Genomic DNA, 25,702 nt, shown 5'->3' on the forward strand with positions numbered 1-25,702 from the left:
TAACCTAACTCAATTCAAATTGGTAGTAAGCTACAGAACCATGTCCCAAACCCAGTTCTTCTGCCTACCCAGATGCTCGGTTTCCAAAAACCAAACAAAAAAGCCCACCAGCTAGCAACCAACTAAACACACACAAGTGAGTCACTGAGTAAAATGGTAGATGCTTGTGGAGACACGCCATTGAACAGCATCAACCTAACTAATAACCAAGAAGACTTTGATCAAAAGACAACAGATTATGAAGCTTATGCATCTACTGACCAAATAACAGCTAAACAAATTTCATTTAAATATGAATTTTAAGCAATCGTCAAATAAGGTTTAACAATCTTCCAACCTTTAACAAGGAAGCTCACTCTCTAAAGGATTTAGTCAGGGGCACCTGGGTGGCTCAGCTGGTTAAGCATCCAACTCTTGATTTTGGTTCAGGTCACAATTTCATGGTTCATGAATTCAAGCCCCTCACTGGGCTCTGCACTGACATCACAGAGCCTCCTTGGAAGTCTCTCTCTCCCCCTCTCTCGGCCCCTCCTCTGCTCACGCGCGTGCTCTATCTCAAAATAAATAAATATTAAAAATAAATGTGCAGTTGATATATACAAAACGTGATCTCATTATATTAATTAGCATTGAAAAGTAGTAGTATCATTGGGTGCCCAGGCGGCTCAGTTGATTGAGTGTCCAACTTCAGCTCACGTCATGATCTCACGGTTCATGGGTTCAGGCCCCGCGTCGGGCTCTGTGCTGACAGCTCAGAGCCTGGAACCTGCTTCAGATTTTGTGTCTCCCTCTCTCTCTGCCCCTCCCCTGCTTGCACTGTCTCTCTCAAAAATAAAATAAAACATTAAAAAAATATTATTATTATTAAGATAGACTAACTCCCTCTTTCTCACAAAAGCTAAGAAACATAGTATTTTGGGTTTGAGGGATATTATAAATGTAACATGGTAATTCCAAATGAAAAATTCCAAATATTGAAAGATCTCATTCACTGCACACTATCCACCTACTGCTCTCTTAAGAAATGACCACTGTTAAAAGACTGGTAGATTGCCTTCCAGAATTTTCTATACGCACCTATGTACATACACAAATACTGTAAGTGTGTATATATGTATCTGTGTAAAATAAATATACGTTCTAGTGCAAAATTATACTCCTAATAACTTTAAAATAGATTTTCTTGGGGTCGTCTCAGTGGCTCAATCAGTTAAGCATCCAACTTCAGCTCAGGTCATGATCTCACAGTTCGTGAGACGGAGCCCTGCATGGGCCTCTGCACTGACAGTGTGGAGCCTGGAGCCTGCTTCCAATTCTGTGTCTCCCTTTCTCTCTGCCCCTCTCTTGCTCACACACACACACTCTCTCCCTCTCTCTCTCTGTCTGAAATAATCACTTAAAAAAAATTTTAAAAACATAGTATTAGAACTTGTATTTATTTAATGTTTATTTTTGAGAGAGAGCAAGCTAGGGAGGGGCAGAGAGAGAATCCCAAGCAGGCTCTGTGCGGTCAGCATGGAGCCCAACACAGGGCTCAATCCCTCAACCATGGGATCATGACCTGAGCCAAAAACAAGAGTCGGACGCTTAACCGAGCGAGCTAACCAGGTGTCCCTAGAACTTGTATTAACTTCGCAAATACTGAAAAAATAATTTTACTATTTTACTTAAACGAGCTTTTCTAAACATTCTAAAACAAGCCAATATTTTAAATATTTAAACAAATTCTTAGAGGTGGTCAAGGAAGGCATCATTATCTTTATTTTTGAAATAAGTAAACTGAAGCCAAGAAAAATTAATTAGAAACCATGTTCATCAGGGTTAATATTAAAGAAATCCTAAAGGTTTTCTTGTGTAACCCCATTTTATAAATGATACAACAACTATCTCTTCCCTTGTCAACTACAATCACATCCTACTGTGACAGTAACCACATGGACCCTGCAGCCTTGCTTTAAAATACCTGAACCAGAAGCCTTGTAAAAACAGCAGTCCCAGAAAATCTAAAGGTAGTTACAAAGTAGCCACCACTATTAAAATGTGAACATTAGGAAGATGCTAAGGATAAAGGCTTACAGAGTAATTGTACTCCTTTCCCACAAAGAAGGTGTAAGATATGTGAGCTTTGACCCAATGGCTTTTTCACTTTTCTGGAGAGGGTTGAATTGCTAGAAAACTGCTGGCTAGAGGGGTGTTACTGTGTGGTACTTCTTTGCCAAGGTATGCATATTTTCCTATGGCACCTTATCTTATGGGCAGGAGAGCAGCAGTATAACATAATAGTTCACTCCTTATCCTGACCCAGGGGCAGCATGAAATGATAATAATCAACTAAGAATACCCTATTTCCACTCCTCCTCTACATCCAACACACACACACATTAAGTACTACCAAAATCCCACTAAACAAATACACACTGAAAAAATAAGAATGCTAAAATGAGTCACAAGAGCAGAAATTCTAATTTGGTTGCTGACTATGTGTCTTTGATACTAAGTAAGTTTCATCGTCTCTCGGTCTTGATTATTCATCCATAAAATGAGTTTGTTAAGTGATACACATCTTTGTTTGTTAAGTGATATACATCTTTCAGGTCTAAAATCTGTAATTTCTGGAAATCAAGTTTAAGCACGGAAGTAAACAAGAAACCCAATCATAGAACCACACACTTCAGTTATGCCGATAGCTACAAATGTGTCACATGACTGTCATGGTCTCTGACTACCCTAAAGTCAAAGGAAACAGAAATGATTCCCCATGGGAGAAACCAAAATCCATAAATATAAACAAACATACACATATATAAAAGTAACTCTTTAGTTTAAATTTTCCCTGAGATCCAAACAATCCAACTTTCTTTAATTTCAGTTCCCTATGTCTTTTGTGAAACATTGAAATAAAATGATATGAATTTTATATCCTTTAATTTTAGAAGTACTAGTAATAATGAAATGGCCAAAAAAAAACCATGAGAAAGAATAATTCATTTTTAAATCCTCTTCAAAACAGATCCCCACAAACCATATTAGCTGAAATTTCTCAGATAAATAACGGATTCTATTTCTAATGATATAGTCTTTACCTTTACAATTTCACATTCACAATTGGTTATTATAGACATAGTTAAATAAGGTAAAGAATTATGTGGCTAACAGGAGCTAATAAAATGCTGAATGATATGAGTAAGCTTAATGTTAAGAAATTCTAATAAAAACCTTAAAGAAAATTAAATCAATCTTACTCACAGATCTCTCCATATACAACTTATATTTTAATTGCACAGAAGAACAGCAATTGCATTATAAGCAGAGTTTAAAATCAAGCATCTCCTATGCATACAGAGTTGCTTTTAAATGTCCTCATATTCACAAATACAATATAACAGAATGGATCGAAGTCTTATCTTAAAAAAAAATACATTAAAAAACTGAAGAACATAAAGCTTCCACAAGATTTTGCCTTAAGCCTGCTTCTCTTTTCTGTATCATCTCCCTAGAAAACTCTCAAAATTACTACTGTAGTCAGCAAAATAGTAAAAGTAACTTTTGGTGGTTGAGATATGGGTAGTATTTCAGTCCTTCCATAGTAAAGATCTTTCTTTTATGCCAGGTTATTAAAAACGATCTCCCTTCAACCCAACCCACCAAATTATCTTTCTCAAGTTTTTAGCTCCTCCTGATCTGCCCCTCTTAGTGATTGATACCATACCCCTTTATTTACTGTCACTTAGCTAAAGCCCTGGCACCACCTTTGTCCTCATATCTAGCTCCTTATTATTATGAAATTTCTCTTGCATTCATCCCTTTTTCTTCTCCCTATTATCACTCTAGTTGAGCCCCTCATCTTCTCTATACTAATTTAGCCTCCCTTCTAATCTCATCCCTCCATTGTCCTGCCCTGTTTCAAAGATACTACTCATTTTTCTGAAACACAATTTCAAAACCCTTCAGAATCTCCAATCCTCTTTGATTAAAAATGAGGTCTTACATACAGTATACAAAGGCCCTTCCTCAGAACATCCCTGGCCCATTTTCCATCATCTACCCAACCCCATCCCCTACCTAAAGCTTCTATTTTCTTGAAAATCATCTTTTCTCCTTTGCATCACATAACATCTCCTCTCTCATTCTGTATACACCATGACATACACGATAAAGAGCTTACACACAGTTTACACATGCTGTATCACTATTTTCTGTAACATAATATTCATTACACTACCTACTACTCTTTGTAGTAATCCATTCCCGTTCCCACCCCTATTGGAATATGAATTGAGAAACAGAACACAGGTATCTAAGTTAAGGCTGATAACCACTCTGCAGAATACAACGCCTGATAGCTGGCACATATGCATAAAAAATAAAGCTCAAACAACCAGCAACTACTTCTTGCAGCATTCTTTCCAACCACTAGTTCCTATTACATGAAAACCTTCATCAGCTATAATTACATTGTAGCAACTGGAAAATTCTAAGTAAAATAGAATGAAAAAATGGTCTAACGATCTTGAAGGACTTGTAAATAAAGAAGTTCTCACAGAATTATCTCGAATCATTAATTATTACAGCTCTAAGGGGCCTAAGGCATCTTAATCCTTTGATTATGCAATGAATTAAAAAACTGGGAAATTCTGTACAAGGAATGATGTGGTATCTCTGGCCAACTCCTTTAAAATGTCAATACCCTTCAGCTAAGTTGGTTACAACCCTTGTTCTTACAATTGCCACAGAAGCAGAGACAGGCCTTTAAAAAAGGTTTTGAGTTCTCCTGACAGAAATAGAAACAAGAATTTGGAAAATTTTGCTCAATAAGAGTAATTACCATAATATTTTTCTTGGTGTAAAAAATTCAAGGTGTTAATAATCCTTACAAAAGCAGTTACTCATACCTCAATAAAGTTTTTAAAAAGGGCACTTACTGGTTAATTAAATGCTTGTAGAAAAACTACTCAAAGGTAAAAGTCCTTTTACAACAAACTTACAACATTGTAAAAACTCACTGTGATGAGTTTTATTCAGTATTTAGCCAGGGACTAGATAGGTAACCTGCACATAGCTCTGGAGCTTTTATTAGATAAATAAATACACTATCAGGACATGTTCTCCCTATTTCAAGAAAACTACATTTAGCAACTTCAGACAGTATTTTAAAACAATTTTTTTTAACGTTTATTTTTTTTAAGAGACAGAGAGACAGAGTGTGAGTGGGGAAGGGGCAGAGAGAGAGAGGAAGATACAGAATCCAAAGCAGGCTCCCTCCAGGCTCTGAGCTGTCAGCACAGAGCCTGATGCGGGGCTCGAACCCACCAGCTGTGAGAACATAACCTGAGCCAAAGTCGGACACTTAACCAACTGAGCCACCTGCACGCCCCGGACGGTATGTTAAGAATCATTCCATTATCATTCATTCGTTAAAGCCTTAAAGACTAATGTATCTGAATCATATTTTTTAAAGATTCTATAACAGGGGCGCCTGGGCGGCTCAGTAGATTGAGCATCCGATTTCAGCTCAGGTCATGATCTCACGTTCATGGGTTCGAGCCCCAAGTTGGGCTCTGCCCTAACAGCTCAGGGCCTGGAGCCAGCTTCTCCCCCGCCCCCGTCTCTCTGCCCCTCCCCCGCACACATTCTCTCTCCCTCTCTCTCAAAAATAAACATTAAAAAAAAATTTTTTTTAATTAAGATTCTACAACACACATATATTTATCACTAAATTAAGTCTGGGTTCTTTGTCCCAATTAATGAGGCTTAGCTTGTCATCTTCTAGTGAGTTAGTATAGCTATAACCTGAAAGCATCAGGACTAAGAATCATTTTCAAATAACACTTCACACACACACAAAAGTAGTATTAGTAGATGGGAAGCAATGAGCCAAGCTTTTCAAAGTGCCCCTTTTGCTGCATTTTTAATCCAGTTTTCAAGAAAATGCTCACTCTGCAATTAATATGAAAATATTTTTTTTATTTTTGTAAGTATTTCTTTTTAAGTTTATTTACTTTGGGGGAGAAAGACAGAGACAGCATGAGCAGGGGAGGGGCGGGGAGAGAGGGAGAGAGAAAATCCAACAGGCTCTGTGCTGGCAGCCGAGAGCTCAAACTCACCAACCATGAGATCATGACCTAAGCTGAAACCAAGAGTCAGACACTTAACTGACTGAGCCACCCCAGGCACCCCTGAAAACAATTTTTAATAGATAAATGTCACTAAATGAAAAAAACAAAAAACATGAATTTTATAAAACCGTGAAAACATCCACACACAAAAGTGAATGTAAACTAGACGAGGGCAGGTTTTTTTTTTTTTGGCGGGGGGGGGGGGGTAGGGTTGTGTTTTGTTGTGGAGTCTGTTTTGTACACTATTAAATCTCTAGAGCCTAGAATAGCATCTGCACTTGGTGTAAGTGCTCAAAAATTTTAAATAAATTATTTTCAGTAAGGCAGCTTTTTAAGTTGTTTGTTCCTATTGCTGATGTCCAAATAAGCCTATTATAAAGCCACAAGGAATATATCTTCCTGCTCAATTACAATTATTTAAGTAGCATACTATTAATCAAGTGCTCAGGTTTCAAAGTTTCCAGTAGGAGCCAGCAAGGTTATGGCCTATGGCCTATTTTTGTAGGCCCTCAAGCCAAGAACATTTTCATATTTTAAAAGAATTGTGAAAGACCAACAAGAATATGTGAAAGAGGGGCACCTGATGGCTCAGTCGGTAAATCCAACTTCGGCTTGGATCATGATTTCACAGTTCATGGGTTGCAGCCCCCTATCAGGCTCTGTGCTGACAGCTCAGAGCTAGGAACCTGCTTCGGATTCTGTGTCTCCTCTCTCTGCCCCTCCCCTGCTCCTCTCTCTCTCTCTCTCTGTCTCATAAATAAATATCAAAAAAAAATTGTTTTAAAGAATATGTAAAAGACGGGCACCTGGGTGGCTCAGTTAAGCGTCTGATTGGATTTCGACTCAGGTCATGGTCTCATGGGTTCATGAGTTCAGCCCCCATGTCAGGCTTTGCACTGACAGCATGGAGCCTGCTTGGGGATTCTCTTCCTTTCCCTCTCTCTCTACCCCTCCCCCACACTCACTCTCTCTCAAAATAAGTTAAAAAAAAAAAAAGTCTGTGAAAGAGACCTTAAGTGGCTAACAAAACCTAAAAATATTTACTATTTGGTCCTCTAGAGAAAGAGTTTACTGGTCCTTGTGGATGGAGATTCCATTCACAAGAGAATGAAAGTTTTTTGAATACACACTTCTTTCACCTATGAATCTACAATATTAGAAACACATCCTTCACCTAAAACCTTCTCTACATCTAAACTTCTGAATTCTGGCTTTTTGATTTGAAAAATGTTAAGAAACATTTTTAAACCACAACATAAATGGTTACAAATGCTCAAGCTAATAAAAAGGGAAGAATAAAGTTAATTTATGTTTAATGTCTTCCACACTAAAGGGATAAAATACCAAAAATGGACAAAGGAAGAAAAAAAACCAAAATGGAATACAAAAAAACCCAATCTAATTATACTTCAAATGAATAGCAGAACCACATTAAGGGGAAAAAATTAACCAAGCCATGTTTAAACATAGCATTTTGACTACATACCCTGAGGTTAAAAAAAAAAAAGAGAGAACTATAAACAAATATTAAATGCTAATTAATACGTTTGTTTTCAGAGACATATGGTTTAGCAATTCTGAAACTACTTTCTGTGTGTTTTAGGTTTGATCAAATATGTAAATACACTGTGGGTAACAGAAACTAGTTTTCTTGCTGTCAGAGAAAGTAATTACAGAATTGGAAAGGCGAAAAACTAGAATGAACCCTACAGTTGTTGGACTGGAACTGGAGGTTATCAGGGTGAATCCATGGCTTTTTAGATAGGCAGACAGTTAAAAACCAAAAATTCATGTGTATATATGTTTGTTTATGTACATACGTATACATGTATACATATATACATATATGCAGTATTGTTATATATTATATATGTATAATTTCTAGATCAATCCACTAATAAATATCCATGAGAAGAAACTAGAATTCCTTGGAGGAATGGCTGATTCCAAGGCTGGGGTGGGAATATCTTATTATGTAAGAAAGAGAATTCTCAAAACATAATGACCACACATCAAAAGGACACAAAAGACAGCTTGAAATAGCTCTGACTGGTCAAAATTGAGACACTCTCCATCAAAAAACCCCAATGATTAAAAAAAAAAAAATCCACGAGTTCATACTGATATGCATACATATACATAAACACATTAAGTGGGAAGAAGGAAAAGCTCTTACAGAATGCTAATAATAAAGAAATGATAGACTTAGAAAATCACCTTTTGGCATTAGTACTGATTCAAGGCAAGAATTAAACACATGCTTAAACAAATGGGTTAAAGTTTGATAAGCAACAAGGTATGTGCTTAGTTTCAAAATACCTCCCCATAAGATACTTGTTACAAAGGGATAAATAGTATCTTCACAACAGAGAAACCTTGGGGGGGGGGTTAACATTCCTATTAATGGGATAAATAGACACCATGTGCTTTCTGAGAACACAGTATCATTTCTGCAGAATGCGAAAAATGTGTAAGCTTAACCTAATCATTAAGCAACAGAAGAAAACTCAAACAGAAAATTCTAAAAATAACTGGCCTATTATCATTAAATACAATCAAAGGTCATTAAAGACAAAGAGTTATAACCAACTGTTTCAGGGTAAAGGATACTGAAGAGACAAGATGAATGAATTCAAGGTGTGGAGTAGCATTTACTCTTTCCGTTATTAAGGACATTACTGATATAATTAATAAAATCTGATCAAGATCTGCAAACAACTGCATTATATCAAGGTTAATTTCCTGATGTTGATTCCTATACTATGGCTATGTAAAAGAATGTCACTGCTTGTAGAAAACAGCCACTTAAAAGTAAAATGAATTGCATTTCCTATCAAAATGTCAGAAAAAGTTTGTGTGTTTTCATGTGCATGTGAAGAGGGAGTGAACAAAAAAGCAAAAATGGTTCATTAACATAATTAGGTAGAGAAATCAAGATGAAGTGTACGTAAAATCCTTCATTCTTGTAACGTTTCTGTAAATCTGAAGTTGTCAAAATAAAGTTCAAAAGTGGGGCGCCTGGGTGGCGCAGTCGGTTAAGCGTCCGACTTCAGCCAGGTCACGATCTCGCGGTCCCTGAGTTCGAGCCCCGCGTCAGGCTCTGGGCTGATGGCTCAGAGCCTGGAGCCTGTTTCCGATTCTGTGTCTCCCTCTCTCTCTGCCCCTCCCCCGTTCATGCTCTGTCTCTCTCTGTCCCAAAAATAAATAAAAAAAACATTGGAAAAAAAAATAAAGTTCAAAAGTAGGAAAAGGCTAATTTATACTTGGACATTATGACAGTAAAAAGGAATTGTGAAAAACTGAGTGATAGTTCTTTACACAAGGGTAAGAAAATATCTCAAGCAAAGGCTGAGACCTGGGTCTGTCTCTTCCAGTTTCAGCTCTAATACTTACAAAGTCACATTTTGTTGGTAAAACCACAATGGTGGCCTCAGTTTTCTAGTTGGTAAAAGGAGAGTAGCACCTATCCTTTTCTCAAAAGCTTATCCCAAACTTCCACTGAAACTTGATGGTTGGGGTCAAGAGGGTCAGAGCACAACACTATATACTGTAAAGTGGCTCACTTTTAACAATGGTAAACAAAAAGTATTTTAAAAAGACCTAAGCCACACATCTTTCATCACAGCAAACAGCTGTTGCAGAAAGTAGGTATCTGCTATACATTTTTGTTTGTAAAAATTTTCACTTACTCAACATTCTTTTTACCCATATACTTGAAATATTTCAATAAATTCAAACACCCCAATCTATTTATTTTTTTACCATAAAACTTTACAGTGTAAAAATCTTACTAAATTTTAAAAAGCCATGAACTAGGATTTGGTCAACTTATTTTTTTAAGTAAAATATAACTGACATAGAACACTATTAGTTTCAGATGTACCAGTAAACCTTTTAGGTACTGTGACCCAGTATAAAAAGATCTTTATATCATTTCCCAAATTCTATATACCAAGACATAAGATACACAATCCAAAGTGTTTCATCTTTCACTGACAAGCTACTCAAATTAGCCCTAAGGAATCCAATCAAATTCAAAGAATAAGCGTTTATAAGAAAGAGGACCCGATTTTTTCATGTACTTAAGCAAAAGTTTGCTTTAAAAATAAAAATACTTATTAACTTATTCTCCAAATTCACAAAGGTTTCGTCACCACTTAAGACAAGTTTTTAATCATTTGCATGTGGAGACAAATACTTCAGTGACAAAGGGAAACATTCCTACAGCTGTTATGCAATAGTTACGATTTCAAAATAAAAACTGATTCCTATAGATACATGATACAAAATTTGGTATAAAATAAAACTTAATGTAGCTCATCTTGTTTTCCCACTATTGAAACATAAGACCATATTCTTGTTGAAATAAGTCTACTTGCTCATCTCTATTTTGAGTAACAGATGAGCATTCTAGACTCTTTAAGGCAAAATGCTGAGAGGAGCAAGCAGAAGTGAGAAGGGCTGCGGCCAGCCGGTCCCCAAAGCGCAGAGCCCCAGCGTCGGGCCTGCCCGCTCAGCCTCACCAGCTCTGTACCACCTCACTCAGGCACATAAAGCTGATCGAGGCGGGGAAGGATTACAAGAACATCAGCTCCAAAAAGGGTATGCTTCCTGCTTGTCTTGTTTACCACTGTGTCCCAGCAGATAGAAAAGTGCCTGGTACATGGGTAAGCACTTTATTGGCTAAATGAAAGAATAAAATCCTAGGTCTTTCAAATCAACCTACATAATAAATTATATTAAGTTGTGGAATTATTTTAAAAACAAATTTGGCACACATTAACTTCACAGCCATAACTGTGTTTAAGACACGTTAACAAATATTCTCTATTCTCCATTCTGACCAAATGTGGTAAGGTCAAAGTTACCGAGACACTTCCTGACCTATAGTAGACAACAGAATGCATTTACATATCCTTCCCTGAGTTTAAAATATGGTGTGTAAGAAATTCTTGTAAAACCAGATTAGAAGACCAAATGCATAAAATTAAAAACCAAAGCACAAATGCATCGTTTATCATCAAACCTGAGATAGAATTAACTTACATAAGAAATTACAGGCTACAGAAAAATTTCTTTTCAGCATTTATTTCTCATATCAGTAGCTCTACCAAAATCTGCTCCTTCATAATTAGAAAACTAAAAATTTGATGTAGTCTTTTTGTTTCTCCAACCCTGCAGTATATCTGTCAATGATCTATCATCTTATAGTTTGAAGAACTTCCTCAAAATATAAGATGTCTTTTATTTCCAACCATCAAATTAACAGGTTTGCAATTTATTCACATTAAATAGGTAATGTTATATTCCTTTTGCATTACAGTAAAGTTATGTGGAGCAGAATGTAAGTAAATGCAGCAAGAGTATATATGATTTATGCTCACTATTAAGCACAATAACTTTTTTTTCCACTTAACCTATTTTTTGTGAAGAAATTCAACTATTCCCTAGATGTTCTCTTTAAGATTACTAATATATTCGAAGTGACAAAATTTATTCCACTTCCCAAGTATGGCCCATATAATCAAGACATCATTTCACTTCCAATTTAAACCTAGTATTTTCCAAAGGGCCTGCCTTATGTGCGTTATAATCATCTTACTATGCTTCTTGTGTCCATGCTGCTGGAAAAAGCAGTCTGTACAAGCAGGAGTAGAGGCACAATCCTGAGAGAGAGGAGTAGAGAAAGATGTTGAGAAAACAAAACCAGATAAAATGAGCTCATTCGAGTTCAGGAGCTCAGCCAGTGTTCAAGGTCAAGGTTGATTACATTTTCTCATACCATTTTGAGTTAGAAGTTGTCCAATAACAGCAAAACTGGCCCTAGAAAGAGATATCTGAAATTCCATGTGCGACTAGTAATATCATCACTAATTCTAAGCCAACTATACTTCTAAAAAAAGAAGCAAGTGATCATAAAATATGACTATTTAGGAATCTGGGGAATACAGATGTCCCCTAAATGTCAACCAAAGTTACTATAACAAACTCAGTGCTAGCCTAAATAAAATGATAGAGCTATTTCAATCTTGCCAAAAAAAATGCTTACATTTAATCTTGAACAATTAAGACTATAACACTCCCAAGCATGTTCTCAAAAATCACTATTATCAATCTCCATTATCCTTGTTTTCTAAATTTTTAAAATAATATAAGGAAAAACCCCACAACTTTTATCATACATTGCTTTAAACTGAAAAACAGTAAAGCAAAAAAAGGTTTGGAAATAGCATAATCAAAAAATGAAGTTTAATCTAACTAGAACCTTCAAATGGAATAGTCCCCTCCCAATGATCTCTCCTTAGTAAACTGAACATTACAAACAGATCGGAGTTTCAATTAAAAAATTTCTACCCCCACATTAATTTTATATTTAATCAAAGAATCTTCTAACAGGAAACCTAAATATCTCAAATCAATCATTTTCTTTACATAGGAGAAAACCAAATGTCCAGAAATGTTAACTACCTTGATCCAGGTCATTCAGTACATAGTATACCACTCATTCATTCATTCATTCATTCAAGAAGTATTTATTTGACACACACTATGTATTAAGGTACTGTGCTATGTACTGAGGATATGAAGCAATGAAAATATATGGTCACTGTCCTCATGAAACTTATCGTCTGGTAGGAAAAACTATTATTATATTACTTATAGTAATCACTAAGAGTGAAAGTACAGTTTTTTAAGATCATGTAATGGGAATTAAATCAGTGATTCTCAACCAAGGTCTATTTTGTTCCCCAAGGGGCATTTGATAATGTGTAGACATTTCTGGTTGTCACAATAGTGGCACCTTGTGGGTAGAGGCCAGGATCACTGCCAAACTTCATATAACGCACAGAACAGCTCCTCACAACAAATAATTATCCAGCCCAAAACATCAATAGTACTGAGGGTGAAAAACCCTAATCTAAACCACTATTGTAGGGAGGCGTTAGTGGAGGGTTCCTCCCTTTATAACACTAAGTATGCCTACCTTTAAGAGAGTTTCCCAGCGTGGAAACAAAAAAGATGGCTTGATTGATACAATTAACCAAAGTACTCACTAGAAAGTTAAAACAGGAAAGAAAGGAAATAGGAGACAGATTCCCTGGTAGGTGAAAATGAAACAAAAATGCAATGTCTTCTGGTTGCTTCACATAAAATTCCTTTCCTGAACCACAGACAAAAGAAAAATACACAAATAAAAACAAAATTCACACCTTTTTATTTATTACTCCCTCTACCTTTTCCACTGTTCACCATCCCATGTCTACTACTAGATACTGGTGGGAAGATTATAAAATGTCCTATAGTTGGACAAATGAACACTATGGAAACAAAACTGGAAATGAAGTAAAACAGAGATGGGACTTCACTTCCGATGCGAAAGACAAGACACAGAAGAGGAAAATGTCCTACGTGTTAACCTGACTCTGAAAAGTCTACATCTGCTAATCTTGACTAACTGAAGGATCCTAAGGACAAAACACACCAAGAATTCAGGCATCCTAAAGATAAAAGGTACTAGAACCATTTCAGAATTTATGAACCAAGGCAAATCCAAAATTTAAATTGTGGTAATTTACTGGACACATCTCAAATCTACATATTTGGTTCTTTATTATCCCACTCAGCCTTTTCTGAGCAGCAAGAGAAATGGATCATGATAGAAAAAACAACTACAGTAATTCACCAAGCTATACAAAGAATCTAGGGGGAAAAACTGATCACTAACTGGTATTTGATTATGTTAAAGTATTAATGTTAACTTCTTGAAGTATAATAAGTCCTTAAAAATTTAAAGAATCCAACACACAAGTAAAATTCATTTCCTCTAGTTACTTTGTCTAAGTATAGCCAGTGCATAACAGATTCTTATATTTTCCATGTATTACTTTAAGAGTTCCTTGATCATGGGGGCGCCTGGGTGGCTCAGTCCTTTAAGCGTCCGACTTCAGCTCAGGTCATGATCTCACGGCTGGTGGGTTTGAGCCCTGCATCAGGCTCTGTGCTGACAGCTCAGAGCCTGGAGCCTGCTTTGGATTCTGTGTCTCCCTCTCGCTCTCTGCCCCTTTCCCACTCACACTCTGTCTCTCCGTCTCTTAAAAAAATAAACATTAAAATAAATTAAAAAAATTAATTAAAAAAAGAGTTCCTTTATCATGAAAGTGCCCTCTCCGATTAAGTTATGATTTTCTGAGGAAAGAGTTATGCATTGCTAGTCTTTTCCATCTTTTCAAAAACAAAGTAATAACCCTACCACAATGACCACCATTCAGTGGCATTCTTAGGGACAGCTCACATAAAACTGCTGCATTCCAGTAATCGGCTGTGGTCCTAAAATAGTTAATAGAGTTTAAGCAGACCAATGAGTCCCCTTTCACTGAAGTGAGAACTCTAAACCACCATAACAAGGGTATGACACCATCTCAGAGCAGCTACAACTACAATACTTGTAATGATAATAATTCTCTCAGTTAACTGCCCAGGTCAAGCACTGACTCTTAGGGAATCTTATATTCCAATGTGGACAAACTTTCTTTCATCATTTCAGAACTGACATTACTGCTCCTGGGATTAACTCATCACAATGATGACGCTTATCTGTAAATTACGGCTTTCCCACAAAACTAGCACAGTGGGCACTTAAATATCAGTTCTTAGACCTCAATCTCATTGAACTCAAGATAACTAAGGAATTTACCACATAAAGGATCTTCTGACAGTGATTTTGAACACAGGGAAGGAGAGGGCACAGACTCCCTTTGAGAGATTATGGTGGGTAGGGGTGGGGGCAGCAGCACCTGTTGACCATGATTCAGAAACACAATGCATAAGGCATGAATTTTCAGACTGAAACTCATCCACGGTTTGTAAATTAAAAATCTATATTCTTAACTTGGGTTGCCTGGCTGGCTCAATCGATAGAGCATGTGACTCTAGATCTCAGGGTTGTGATTTCAAGCCCCACATTGGATGTAGAAATTACTTAAAAATAAAATCTTTAAAAAAAAAATCAATATTCTTAACTTTCAAATCTCTGGTACTGTATGTCCCTATTTTCAAGCCAATGCTGGAAGGGGGTCAATATTAAAAAACCTGAGAACTGGGGTGCCTGGGTGGCTCAGTCAGTTGAGGGTCCAACTGTTGGTTTCAGCTCAGGCCGTATCTCACAGTTTGTGAAATTGAGCTCCTCACGTTGGGCTCTGTGCTGACGGCATGGAGCCTACTTGGGATTCTCTCTCCCTCTCTCTCTGCTCCTCTCCAGCTCTCCCACACGTGCTCTCTCTCTCTCTCTCTCAAAATAAATAAACTTAAAAAAATAATAATAACCTGAGAATTAGCAAGCCATAAAACCTAAGCATTTCATATTTTAAATCAGGCTTTAAAAGCCAAATTCACTATAAGTAAACATTCTAAAACATCCTTTTCTCCTAATACTATAACTCAAGATTCTTTTTTTATTTTTACCCTTTACGATACATGATTTAATGGAAAATATTCATTACTGAACTATTTCCCATGACTATATGCTTACTTGTAACAAAATTACTACAACAGCAAGCATTACATTCACAGAAACTATATTCAAAATCAGAAAAAAAGATTATGTATTTTGTGTTTAAAACAAAAAGTATATTCCTCTGAATCTTTTTTGACAGTACTTCCCTCCCCCAACACTCTACGACTCCATATTGCTATTTTTAAGCTAACTCCACATTCAAACATGGTGAAGTTTGCAGATTAGTAAATAAAAGTTGAAAGATTTTCTAACTTCTTTGAAATCCGTAGGGAGAAAGGGGAGCGCACTACACACACTAAAATGGAACTACTACTGCCAATTTCAAATTCCTGTAAAGATTAGATGAGAAAACAGGTTAAATATACAGCTAGCCATGTAAATATCAGGCCCCCTATCCTTAATGGCAATACTCAATTGAAAAACTGATACACCATTTCTATTCCACTGTGCTCTATTGTGACAACCATAGTGTAGTTAACACCTTTTCTCTAACTATCACATGAGGGATCCTATTCAAAATTTTGTGGGGGGGGGGGCTGGGAGTGAGGGAAGATATATATTAGGAAACCCCTAGACAAACAGAAGAAACACCCATCAAAAAGGGGTGGGGTAGGAGCACCTGGCTGGCTCAGTCAGAAAGGCATGTGACTCTTGATCTCCGAGCTGGGAGTTCTAGCCCCACGTTGGATGTAGAGATTACTAAAAAATAAACTTAAAGAAAAAAAAAAAAGTGTGGGTGGGGGGTAAGTCAAATCACTGCACTGGAAATAAAAGAAAGGCTTTTTTTTTTAAAATATATAATTCTTAAAACTTTAACATTCCATAGTGCTGTAACACAGTATGCAGCAAATAAAAAGGCTACATAGAGCTGTTTTCTTTCCCGCACAGCTGAGAAACTATTAGCAATAAATTGGAACATACAGTACCAATATTTTTTCTTTTAGATTTTAAGCACTACGTAGTATTGCTGAAAGAACCAAATTTTGTAGTGATTAGCTGTAAATTCATAAATAAAATGGAAAAAAGACTCCCAAGTCTACCGCTCTGTTTATTAAATGGTTAAAAAAGAGAAAGAAAATCCAATACCAAAAAAGAAAATCCTTTATAAAAAAAAAAAAAAGGTTTGTTTTCATCTGTGTCATTGCTGTGTACTGTAATATGGAGAGCCCAACTCACACGAATGTTATCTTTTATTTAGCCTCTTTGCTAAGCTTCCCAAATGCCAATTCTTAAAAAGAAAAGAAGAAGAAATAAAAGGAAAAAAAATGTAAGACAGTTTTAAAAAAAAGTATTATCCTCTTCATATTATCAACAGTAACATGTCTGGTATTTTAAAAGGTGAATATTTAAGATTTTGTTAATGACACTATTGAATAGAGTACCAGCACTTCCGCATCAGAAGTTCATAAAATTCATGCGACTTTAGTTAACATCACATTAAAATTCTTTCCAAGACAGATAAGGATAATTCTGGTTATGTAGATAGGTGCTCGTTATGTTTAATGTTTGCATTAAGATCTATTTACGTCGGGGTTTAAAAAAAAAATAACGTACTTTATTAAAACCTGTCTCCTTTCAGACTAGTGAATTCAATTAAATAGTGAAACCTGGACACCTGCTTTAAAATCTAGTGTTAGATTTGACATTATGAATGAGCCCGTGGGAAATGCTTCCCCAACATCTTCCCTCTCCTGAAGCGCAGACCTCTGCCTACCATTTGTGTCTTTATGCCCTAATGATGAGAGGAGGGACAAGTAACAATCCTGCGTCCCCATCAACCATTCTCTTAGCGTAAGTCCCTAGCTGGCAGGTTACCTAGCCAACAGTATCTCAAATATAAACAGTACGTACAACGTGACCATAGATCATCACCCCTGTTAGGTTCCCTTCCTGTACTACCCTCATCGGTGCCTGCCTCATTAAGGACCCCGGGGAAGTCTGGGCAGTGATGTCCGGCGTGCAGTTAAAATCCCGCAAGCCCACGAAAGAGGTGGGCGGGCCAGGCCTCGGCGGAACTGACCCCGAGAGACCAGCCAGGAGCCTCCGGGGGAGGGCCCAACGGGGCCTTCCCTCCAACCCCTAAGCCACTCAATAGGGCGCTGGAGACACCGGAACCTCCCTCCGCCCCGGGGCGGCCCTCCCCCAGCCCTCCCCTCGGACTCGGGGGAGGGGCGCGGGGCAGAGAAACACCCCTCCCCCTCCTCCCCGACACAGCTAGGCCGCCACTCGCCCCACCCTGGGAAATCCTGCAGGCCCGCACCCACCCGGCTCACGCGGGCCTCGTCCCGGTGGGAGGTATGGGTAGGAGGGGAAGCTAGACTGCAATACCAACCTCGCTATTGAAGGTTTTCACAGCCTCCATGTTGTCGGTGCGGAGGCCCCGAGCCCGGCGGCGGAAGAGGCGGCGGCCACTGCACTGGGTGGGAAGAGCGAGACGCGGGCGGCGGCGCCGCCGCGAGGAGGGGCGCCGGCGGGAGACCCGGCCGCTGCGACCCTGGGGCCGAAGCGGAAGGGCAAGCACTGGCAGGGAAAGACTCCCTCAGGGGCAGCGAGGCTCCGGCATGGCCGCTAGGGCGGGCGGAGCGCCGGTCTGGGGAACACAGGCGCTGCCGGGGCGGGTCGGCAGCGGGCGGGGGAGGGGCTGGGCCGCGGCGCCTTCTCTTCTCAGCCCCGCTCGGTCTCGGTCCTCCGCCCTCTAGCCCCGTCCCCTACACTCCCCACCCCCTCCTTCTTCTTCCTTCGTCAGACTCCTGTTTCACCTCCCCGCCGCTCGGGCCGCAGGAACCAGCAGCGCACAGCGAAGACGGAGGAGGAAGCGCTGGCAGCAGCGGCTGCGGCATCCAATATGGCGGACGCGAGTCGGGCCGCGCAGCTCGGAGATCCGCGGCGCCGGCCAGCGCGCCCCCTGGTGACTGGACCGCGCGGGCCCGAGCGGCCGCGCGGAAACCAACGAGCCAGCTCGGCCCAGAGCGTCGCCGCCCGGAGGTCCCGCTCCGCTCGGCCCGGGGCGGCCAGCTCCTCGCCCCCTCCTCGCGCCTTGCAGACGCGGGAGCGAGCGCTGCGGCCGCGTGGGGCGCCGCGGCCCGCCCTTGGAGGGCCCTGCGAAGCGTTTCTCTGAGAAATGCCAAAGTGTCCCCGTAACACGACAAGTTTGGGAAATAATGTCCACGTTTCGGTTGTTTGCATGTGGATTGGCCCCTTTACGTGAGATGCTGGGTTCACGTGCCTTTGAGAACTTCACTGGACAGTGGCCTAAAGGTTAACAGCCAAGAGAAAAGTTCCTAGTCATTCATTTATTTAGTAACGATGAGTCCGTGCATTTTAATAGCGTCTCGAGGAAATGTGAGAAACAAAAGCCTCGGATCCGGATGGGGGCAGGGGGACGAGGGAAGCACGCACACAGCCAGCAAGCAGCTCAGAGCAGGAAATGCACGCTGCATAAAATCCAGGGGGACTGGTGCACAGACAATGAGAGCATTTGTGCGGCGGGAAGCGGGTCCCAGATGCACGAGATTTGTATAGGTGAAAGGGAACTCATTTTTAATGGCAGATGAATTATTTTAAAGGAATTTTGCCCTTGGTTGTTTGGAGTTGACACGGTGAATACAATATTCGTGATGAAAAGGGAGATGCTGCTAGCAAAATGCCTGCTCTCACTTTGTGCAATGTAAAATAACCAATACCAAATTAAAAGCAAAATTTATTGAAATTAAAAGTTAGGGGTGTACCACCGAACCCCAAATGCCGCAGTCCTCTTGCTGAGAGTTTTTTCAGCAGTCACCTCCCAAGTTCACTCAAAGGAAAGGGAGGAAAATGGCAGGATTTTATGCTGGGGGATTGTTGGTCTCAAGGTACTTTGGTAAGAGCTGAGCCCAGAGCCTGTGAAAAGGAGAGTCATGCCCTTCTTGATTTCCTAGGGTCTAGGTCTACTCATTAACAACTTTAACATGGGGGCTGGCTACTTAAAAGGTAAAAAGGGCAACTTTTTCATCAGTAAGAGCTTATATTTCTACCTTCAAAACCTCAAATGTGGTCACAAAGTGCTCCATGTCCTTTGGCCTCCAATCCTCATAGGCCTAGCGCTTATGATCTCTTGGCCAACAATTGTTATAGCCTCCTAACTGGTCCCCTGCTTGTCGTCCTAAAATTCATTCTCCAAACTAGCCAGAAGGACTTTTTTTTTTTTTTTTAACACAACTCAGATGAGGTCACTTCCTTGCTTAAATCCCTTTAGAATTTTCCTATTGCTCTTCAGATATTGTCATAACCTTTTACCAGGGCCTGAAGGCCCTGCCTCCCAGGGCTCATGCTACTCTGCCTTACTATCTCCACTCTGTCCACCCTGGCCTCCTTTCTGTTCCTGGGCGACACTAAGCATTTTCCTACCTAGAACACTTGTATGTGTCCCTTCCCTCTGGGATGCTGATGCCGGGATTCTTTTCATAGTTGACTCATCCTGTCCTAGAGGTGAGGTCTCTCCTAATCAATCCATCTAAAGTAAAAGTAGTGTGCTAAATTTGCATAATTACCCTACTCAGTTCTATTCAGACCAGATTCTAAAGCTCAACATTCACTGCTTTGGCCTGTCGGGGATTATTTATTCAGTCATTCATTAATGAATGTTGACTGAATTACTTAGGCCTGAGAGAGTAAAATGCAATACAAGCTAAAGAATAAAGCCAGTTGTTAATATGTTACATGGCTTGATTTTATAAAGCTTCCACGCTGGAAAGATAGCAAAGGACGTACTTTGATCAAGAGAAGGAAAAGAAGAGGGAAAAAGTAGAGGACAGCCTGAGCACTGAGATGAGAAGGAAGTAAAGCAAGAGGAAAAGTAGAGAAAGATCAGAGGAGCTACAGGGGGTCTGGAGGCCCAGTGCAACAACTAAGTACAATGTTTTGCACAACCACGCATACCTCTACAATGTGAACATGGCAATACCCATATCTATAGTGTATGTACGTGTGTGTATTAGTTAGGGTTCCAATTCCCAGTATGACAAAACAAACCAATCTAAGTTAACTTCAGCATACAAGAATTCACTATTAGGATGTGGGTAGGCTTTGTCCTTGATTCCAAAGTCAGGAATGCAGATGGGCCTACGAAACCAGAATACAGAAACCCTAAACAGCACCCTAATCTCTGCTTACCTGCTTTCATTTTCTTTCTGTTACTTTATCCAAATCTGTTTTACTAGTGAGATAGGACTTATGTTCCTGGCTTTATAGTTCTAAACACCTAGAGGACTTGACTGAACACTTCACTTTCCCGCTTTCAAATTCCAAGGGAAGGAGATGGAATTTAATCGACCCAACTTGGATTAGGTGACCATCACCAAAAAACTTGAGGCCATTAATTCATATTTTGAAGAAGAATGATGGGGAAATAGTAGGCAGAAGTATTCCTGCCCCTGGAAGAGATATGCCCATTATAAACGATGAAACTCACGTTTTAGAGTTGGTGACATTCTCTTCTGAATGGGGTATCATGGGCCTGTCCCCTCGGATTTAGTCATTTCTGGGAATTACTCATAGGCTCTAATTCAGCCAAAAGGTCAGAGTCTAGAGCAGCACTCACCACAGAACTTTCTGGGATCATGGAAATGTTCTACATCTGTGTCACCCAAGTCAGTAGCCCTAGCCCCATGTGACTATTATGTTTTAATTTTTTTTTTTTTTTTTTTTTTTTATGTACTGGAAATGTGGCTCCTGCAACTGAGGGAAAGAATTTTTATTTTTATTTCACTCTAACTGATTCAAGTTTAAATTTTTTTTTCAACGTTTATTTATTTTTTTTGGGACAGAGAGAGACAGAGCATGAATGGGGGGAGGGGCAGAGAGAGAGGGAGACACAGAATCGGAAACAGGCTCCAGGCTCCGAGCCATCAGCCCAGAGCCTGACGCGGGGCTCGAACTCACGGACCGCGAGATCGTGACCTGGCTGAAGTCGGACGCTTAACCGACTGCGCCACCCAGGCGCCCCAAACTGATTCAAGTTTAAATGTGTGCTAGTGACGACCAGATTGGAAAGCAGACGACCTGCTAGAGAGGACTTGCTCCCGTGGATAGGGCACTTCCTAGGTACAAGGAAGTAGTTGTGAGATGACACGAAGCAAAAATCAACTTAATTATCAGCTATCAGAAGTCACAATATGTGTATATAAGGGGTTTTTTTAATGTTTATTTTTGAGAGAGACAGAGCGTGAGTGGGGGAGGGGCAGAGAGAGGGAGACACAGAATCCAAAGCAGGCTCCAGGCTCTGAGCTGTCAGCACATAGCCCGACGTGGGGCTCAAACTTGGGAATGGTGAGATCATGACCTAGGACGAAGTCAGATGCTTAACTAACTGAGCCACCCAGATGCTCCTGTATATGAGTTTTTGTTTTTGTTTTTAACTGGGACAAAAACCTGGAGCATTGTTTAAACCAAAACTCATTCCCATCCAATGGGGGGGGGGGGAATGAAAACTTGAGGATCCTTAGAAAACATTCTGGAATGGCTTGGGAAATAAGGGTATAGAAAACAAATGGGATATTATACAGTCAATAGAAATGATTAGACTTGGGGAATGGCATGGTGGTTCCTCAAAAATTAAACATAGAATTACCATATGATCCACCAAGTTCACTAATGGGTAAATGCCCAAAAGAATGGAAAGAAGGGACTTGAACAGATATTTTTACACCCTTGTTCATAGCAGCACTATTCACAATAACTAAAAGGTGGCAGCAGCCCAAGCATCCGTTGATTGATGAATGGACAAGTAAAATGTGGTATATTCACATATAATGGAGTATTATTTAACTTGAAAATGGGAGGGATTTCTGACACCACAACATGCATGAACCTTGAAGACATTATGCAGAGTGAAGTAAATAAGACACAATGAGACAAATATTATATGATTCCACTCATATAAGGTACCTAGAATAGTCAGGTTCATGGAGACTGAATAGATCGTGGTTGCCAGGGGAAGGCAGGAATGGGGAGTATAGAGTTCATCTGGGGATGATGAAAAAGTTCTGGAGATGGATGGTGGTGATGGTTGCACAACAATGTGAATGTACCTAGTGCTACAGAAATGTACATTTTAAAATACTTAAAATGATAAATTTTATGTCAGGTATATTTAACCACAGTAATTTTTTAAATGGTTAGAATAAGAAATATGGGAAATGCATTTGATAGACTACTAAGTACACAGGAGTAAGATAAACTGTTAATGTATTTTAGCTCTAAAAATACATATGCAAAAAGTGAAAAACTATATTTGAAAAGTATTTTAGTGTGCCGGGATTGTGAGGTGTTTTTTTGGTAAGATTTTATTTTTAAGTAATCTCTACACCCAGTGTGGGGTTCCAACTCAACTCCAAGATCAAGAGTCACATGCTCTACCAACTGAGCCAGCCAGGCACCCCTTTACAATAATTCAATCTTTTTGTATCTCATTTTTTTTAATGGGCACGCTATAATTCACCAAACTTGATACTGAAACCAGTGGTGTAAGAAGGTCATAAGATACTGAAGATACAAAGTAAACATTTTGCTTTCACCAGCTTAAATTAAGTAGCAATTTTGAGTTTGGTAGGTGTGTTCCATTGTGTGTTAAAGGGTGGCTCTTCAAATGGCTGAAGGTAAAACAGAACATATCATCATCAATAGTAGTAGTAGTCAAAGATCAAGGAAAACTACATTTCCAGGCTCCATAGTGTAACTATCGATTTAAACTGAACGTTTGCCCTTCCAACGAATAAACCAGCAGATTCACGTCTTTGCCCTCACAATGAATCTTTCCTTACTTCTAACACATACACTCCTGATCCAAATTATTTTCTTGGCCTACAAACACAACCTTCACTTGTTGCCCCCAGACTTTCCGAGGGAACACTACTGCAAGTTGCCTGTGAGAAGGGGGTATTTTGCCCACCTTAGAGTTTTATGCCACTGCTGTGAAATGAAAGAGCCTGTGATGACTACACAAATTTATGTTCATTTCACGTCATTGAGGAAGGGACAAAATTATTTTGCTGTTATAGAGAAGGCTCAGGTTGTGATAAAAGAGGTTATATTGCCCAAAAGGCATTGACTTATGTCCCTAGACATGGTCGAACATTCTGCTACAAACACCTTTTTTTTTTTTAAGTGTTTCTTTTTATTTATTTATTTTTTAAATGTTTTTTTTATTTATTTTTATGACAGAGCATGAACAGCAGAGGGGCAGAGAGAGAGGGAGACACAATCCAAAGCAGGCTCCAGGCTCTGAGCTGTCAGCACAGAGCCCGACGTGGTGCTCGAACTCATGGACCTCGAGATCACGACCTGAGCTGAAGTCGGACGCTTAACCGACTGAGCCACCCAGGCACCCCCAAACACCTGTTTTAAGAAGGTACAATGATGGGTGGCGTCAAGGTGGCCCTTGAAATGAGGCCTCATGGAGTTTCAATAAATTGCGATCACTGTGTTACTCATATGTTGATAAATTAGTAAGTTAACTTGATATATGCAGAGTAGATCAGTGCCTCATAGACAAATTAAAGATAATCAAACACACTGGAGTCTGTTATACACCCCCAGAATGCAAGTGAGTTAATTTACCATTTTTTATGTCTTTTTTTTTTTTTTTTTTTTTGCACAGAGGGGGAGAATGCACAAGAAGGGGAGAGGGGGGAGAGAGAGAGAGAGAGAGAGAGAGAGAGAGTCTTTGACAGGCTCCAGTCTCAGTGTAGAGCCTAATGCAGGGCTCGATCTCATGACCATGAGATCATGACCTGAGCTGAAATCAAGAGTCATATGCTTAACCAACTGAGCCACACAGGTGTCCCTACTATATCACTTTTAAGTGATTAGAATTCCCCTACTATTCAAGACAAAGTTTTTCCTATCAAGATGCCTGGGAAACAAATAATCTGAAGGTTACTTTGAATCAGTAAATGCCAAAAAGGAACTTTAGTGACTAGAACTTCTATATCCTTCTCCACAACATATATCCAAGCTTTAGTGTTCCTTTTTCCTAGACTGTACTGAATAAACACTGCAAACATCTCTAGTATCTCTTTTGTTTTTAGGCTGACATCTCTTGGCTAAATTTTTTTTTTTAAGTTTATTTATTTATTTTGAAAGAGACAGACACAGCATGAGCAGGGGAGGGGCAGAGAAAGAGGGAGAGAGAAAGAATCCCAAGCAGGCTCCACACTGTCAGCACAGAGCCCAATGTAGGTCTTGAACTCATGAAACCATGAGATCATGACCTGAGCCGAAACTGAGAGTCAGAAGCTTCACCAACTAAGTCACTCAGGCACCCCTTTTGGCTAAATTTAATGCCTATAGTAAGACTAGCAGAATCACGGTCTTCTGAAGACCTAACTCTATCCATTCTATATTAATTTTATAGATTTTAATACAAATGTGAATGTTCTCAAGGTGTTTTTTTTTTTAAATCAGTTTTGAATGATGCTATGGGCTGAATTGTGTCTCCCAAAAGACATATGTTGAAGTCCAAATGCACAAGTACTTCAGAATGGGACCGAATTTGGAGATAGGGTACTTCCCCTGCCAGCTTGCATTCATTTATTTACTTATCTACCTATCTATCTATTTTAAAATAAGCTCCATGCTAGGGGTGCCTGGGTGGCTCAGTAGGTTAAGTGTCTGATTCTTGACTTCACCTCAGGTCATGATCTCCTGTTTCGTGAGTTCAAGTCCCACATTAGGCTCTGTGTTGATAGTGTGGAGCCTGTCCCTCTCCTCTCCCTCTCTCTCTGCCTCTCTCCTGCTTGCTCTGTCTCTCCCTCTCTCTCTGCCTCTCTCCTGCTTACTCTCTATCTCTCTCTCTCAAAATAAATGAAAACAAACTTAAAAAAAACAAACATAAAAAATAATAAAATGGGCTCCATGCCCAATATGAGGCTTGAACTCACAACCCAAGATTAAGAGTCGCATGCAGAGCCAGCCAGGTGCCCCGCCCCCTGCCAACTTTTTTGAGGTATGACTGAACAATAAAAATTGTATGTATTTAAGGTATACAATATGATATTTAGATATATGTATACATTGTGAAATGATTAGCACAATA

The 25,702-nt window shown here is 39.4% G+C and overlaps 1 protein-coding gene across 8 annotated transcripts in view; it reads right to left on the reverse strand.

Annotated features, from left to right (window-relative positions):
* SCAF8 (SR-related CTD associated factor 8) overlaps positions 1-18,470 on the reverse strand; it is a 239,137-nt gene extending 220,667 nt beyond the window's left edge. For 6 of the 8 annotated variants that reach the window (XR_006966251.1, XR_006966250.1, XR_006966249.1 and 3 more), the window contains exon 1: positions 17,963-18,067. Coding sequence is in view for 3 of the 8 variants with exons in the window: in XM_047102743.1 (XP_046958699.1) it covers positions 17,963-17,992 (30 nt within the window). In the remaining 5 variants the exon portion in view is untranslated. Of the gene's footprint in view, positions 1-11,718; positions 11,783-17,962; positions 18,117-18,342 lie in introns of those variants that run through there. The other 2 variants (XM_047102746.1, XM_047102745.1) reach the window with 2 other exon arrangements.
* Positions 18,471-25,702: the final 7,232 nt, after the last annotated feature.

This window comes from Lynx rufus, unplaced genomic scaffold (genome assembly GCF_022079265.1).
Source record: "Lynx rufus isolate CCGP_SWC_20201006 ecotype Redwood Valley unplaced genomic scaffold, mLynRuf1.p SCAF_6, whole genome shotgun sequence".
Taxonomy (NCBI): Eukaryota; Metazoa; Chordata; class Mammalia; order Carnivora; family Felidae; genus Lynx; species Lynx rufus.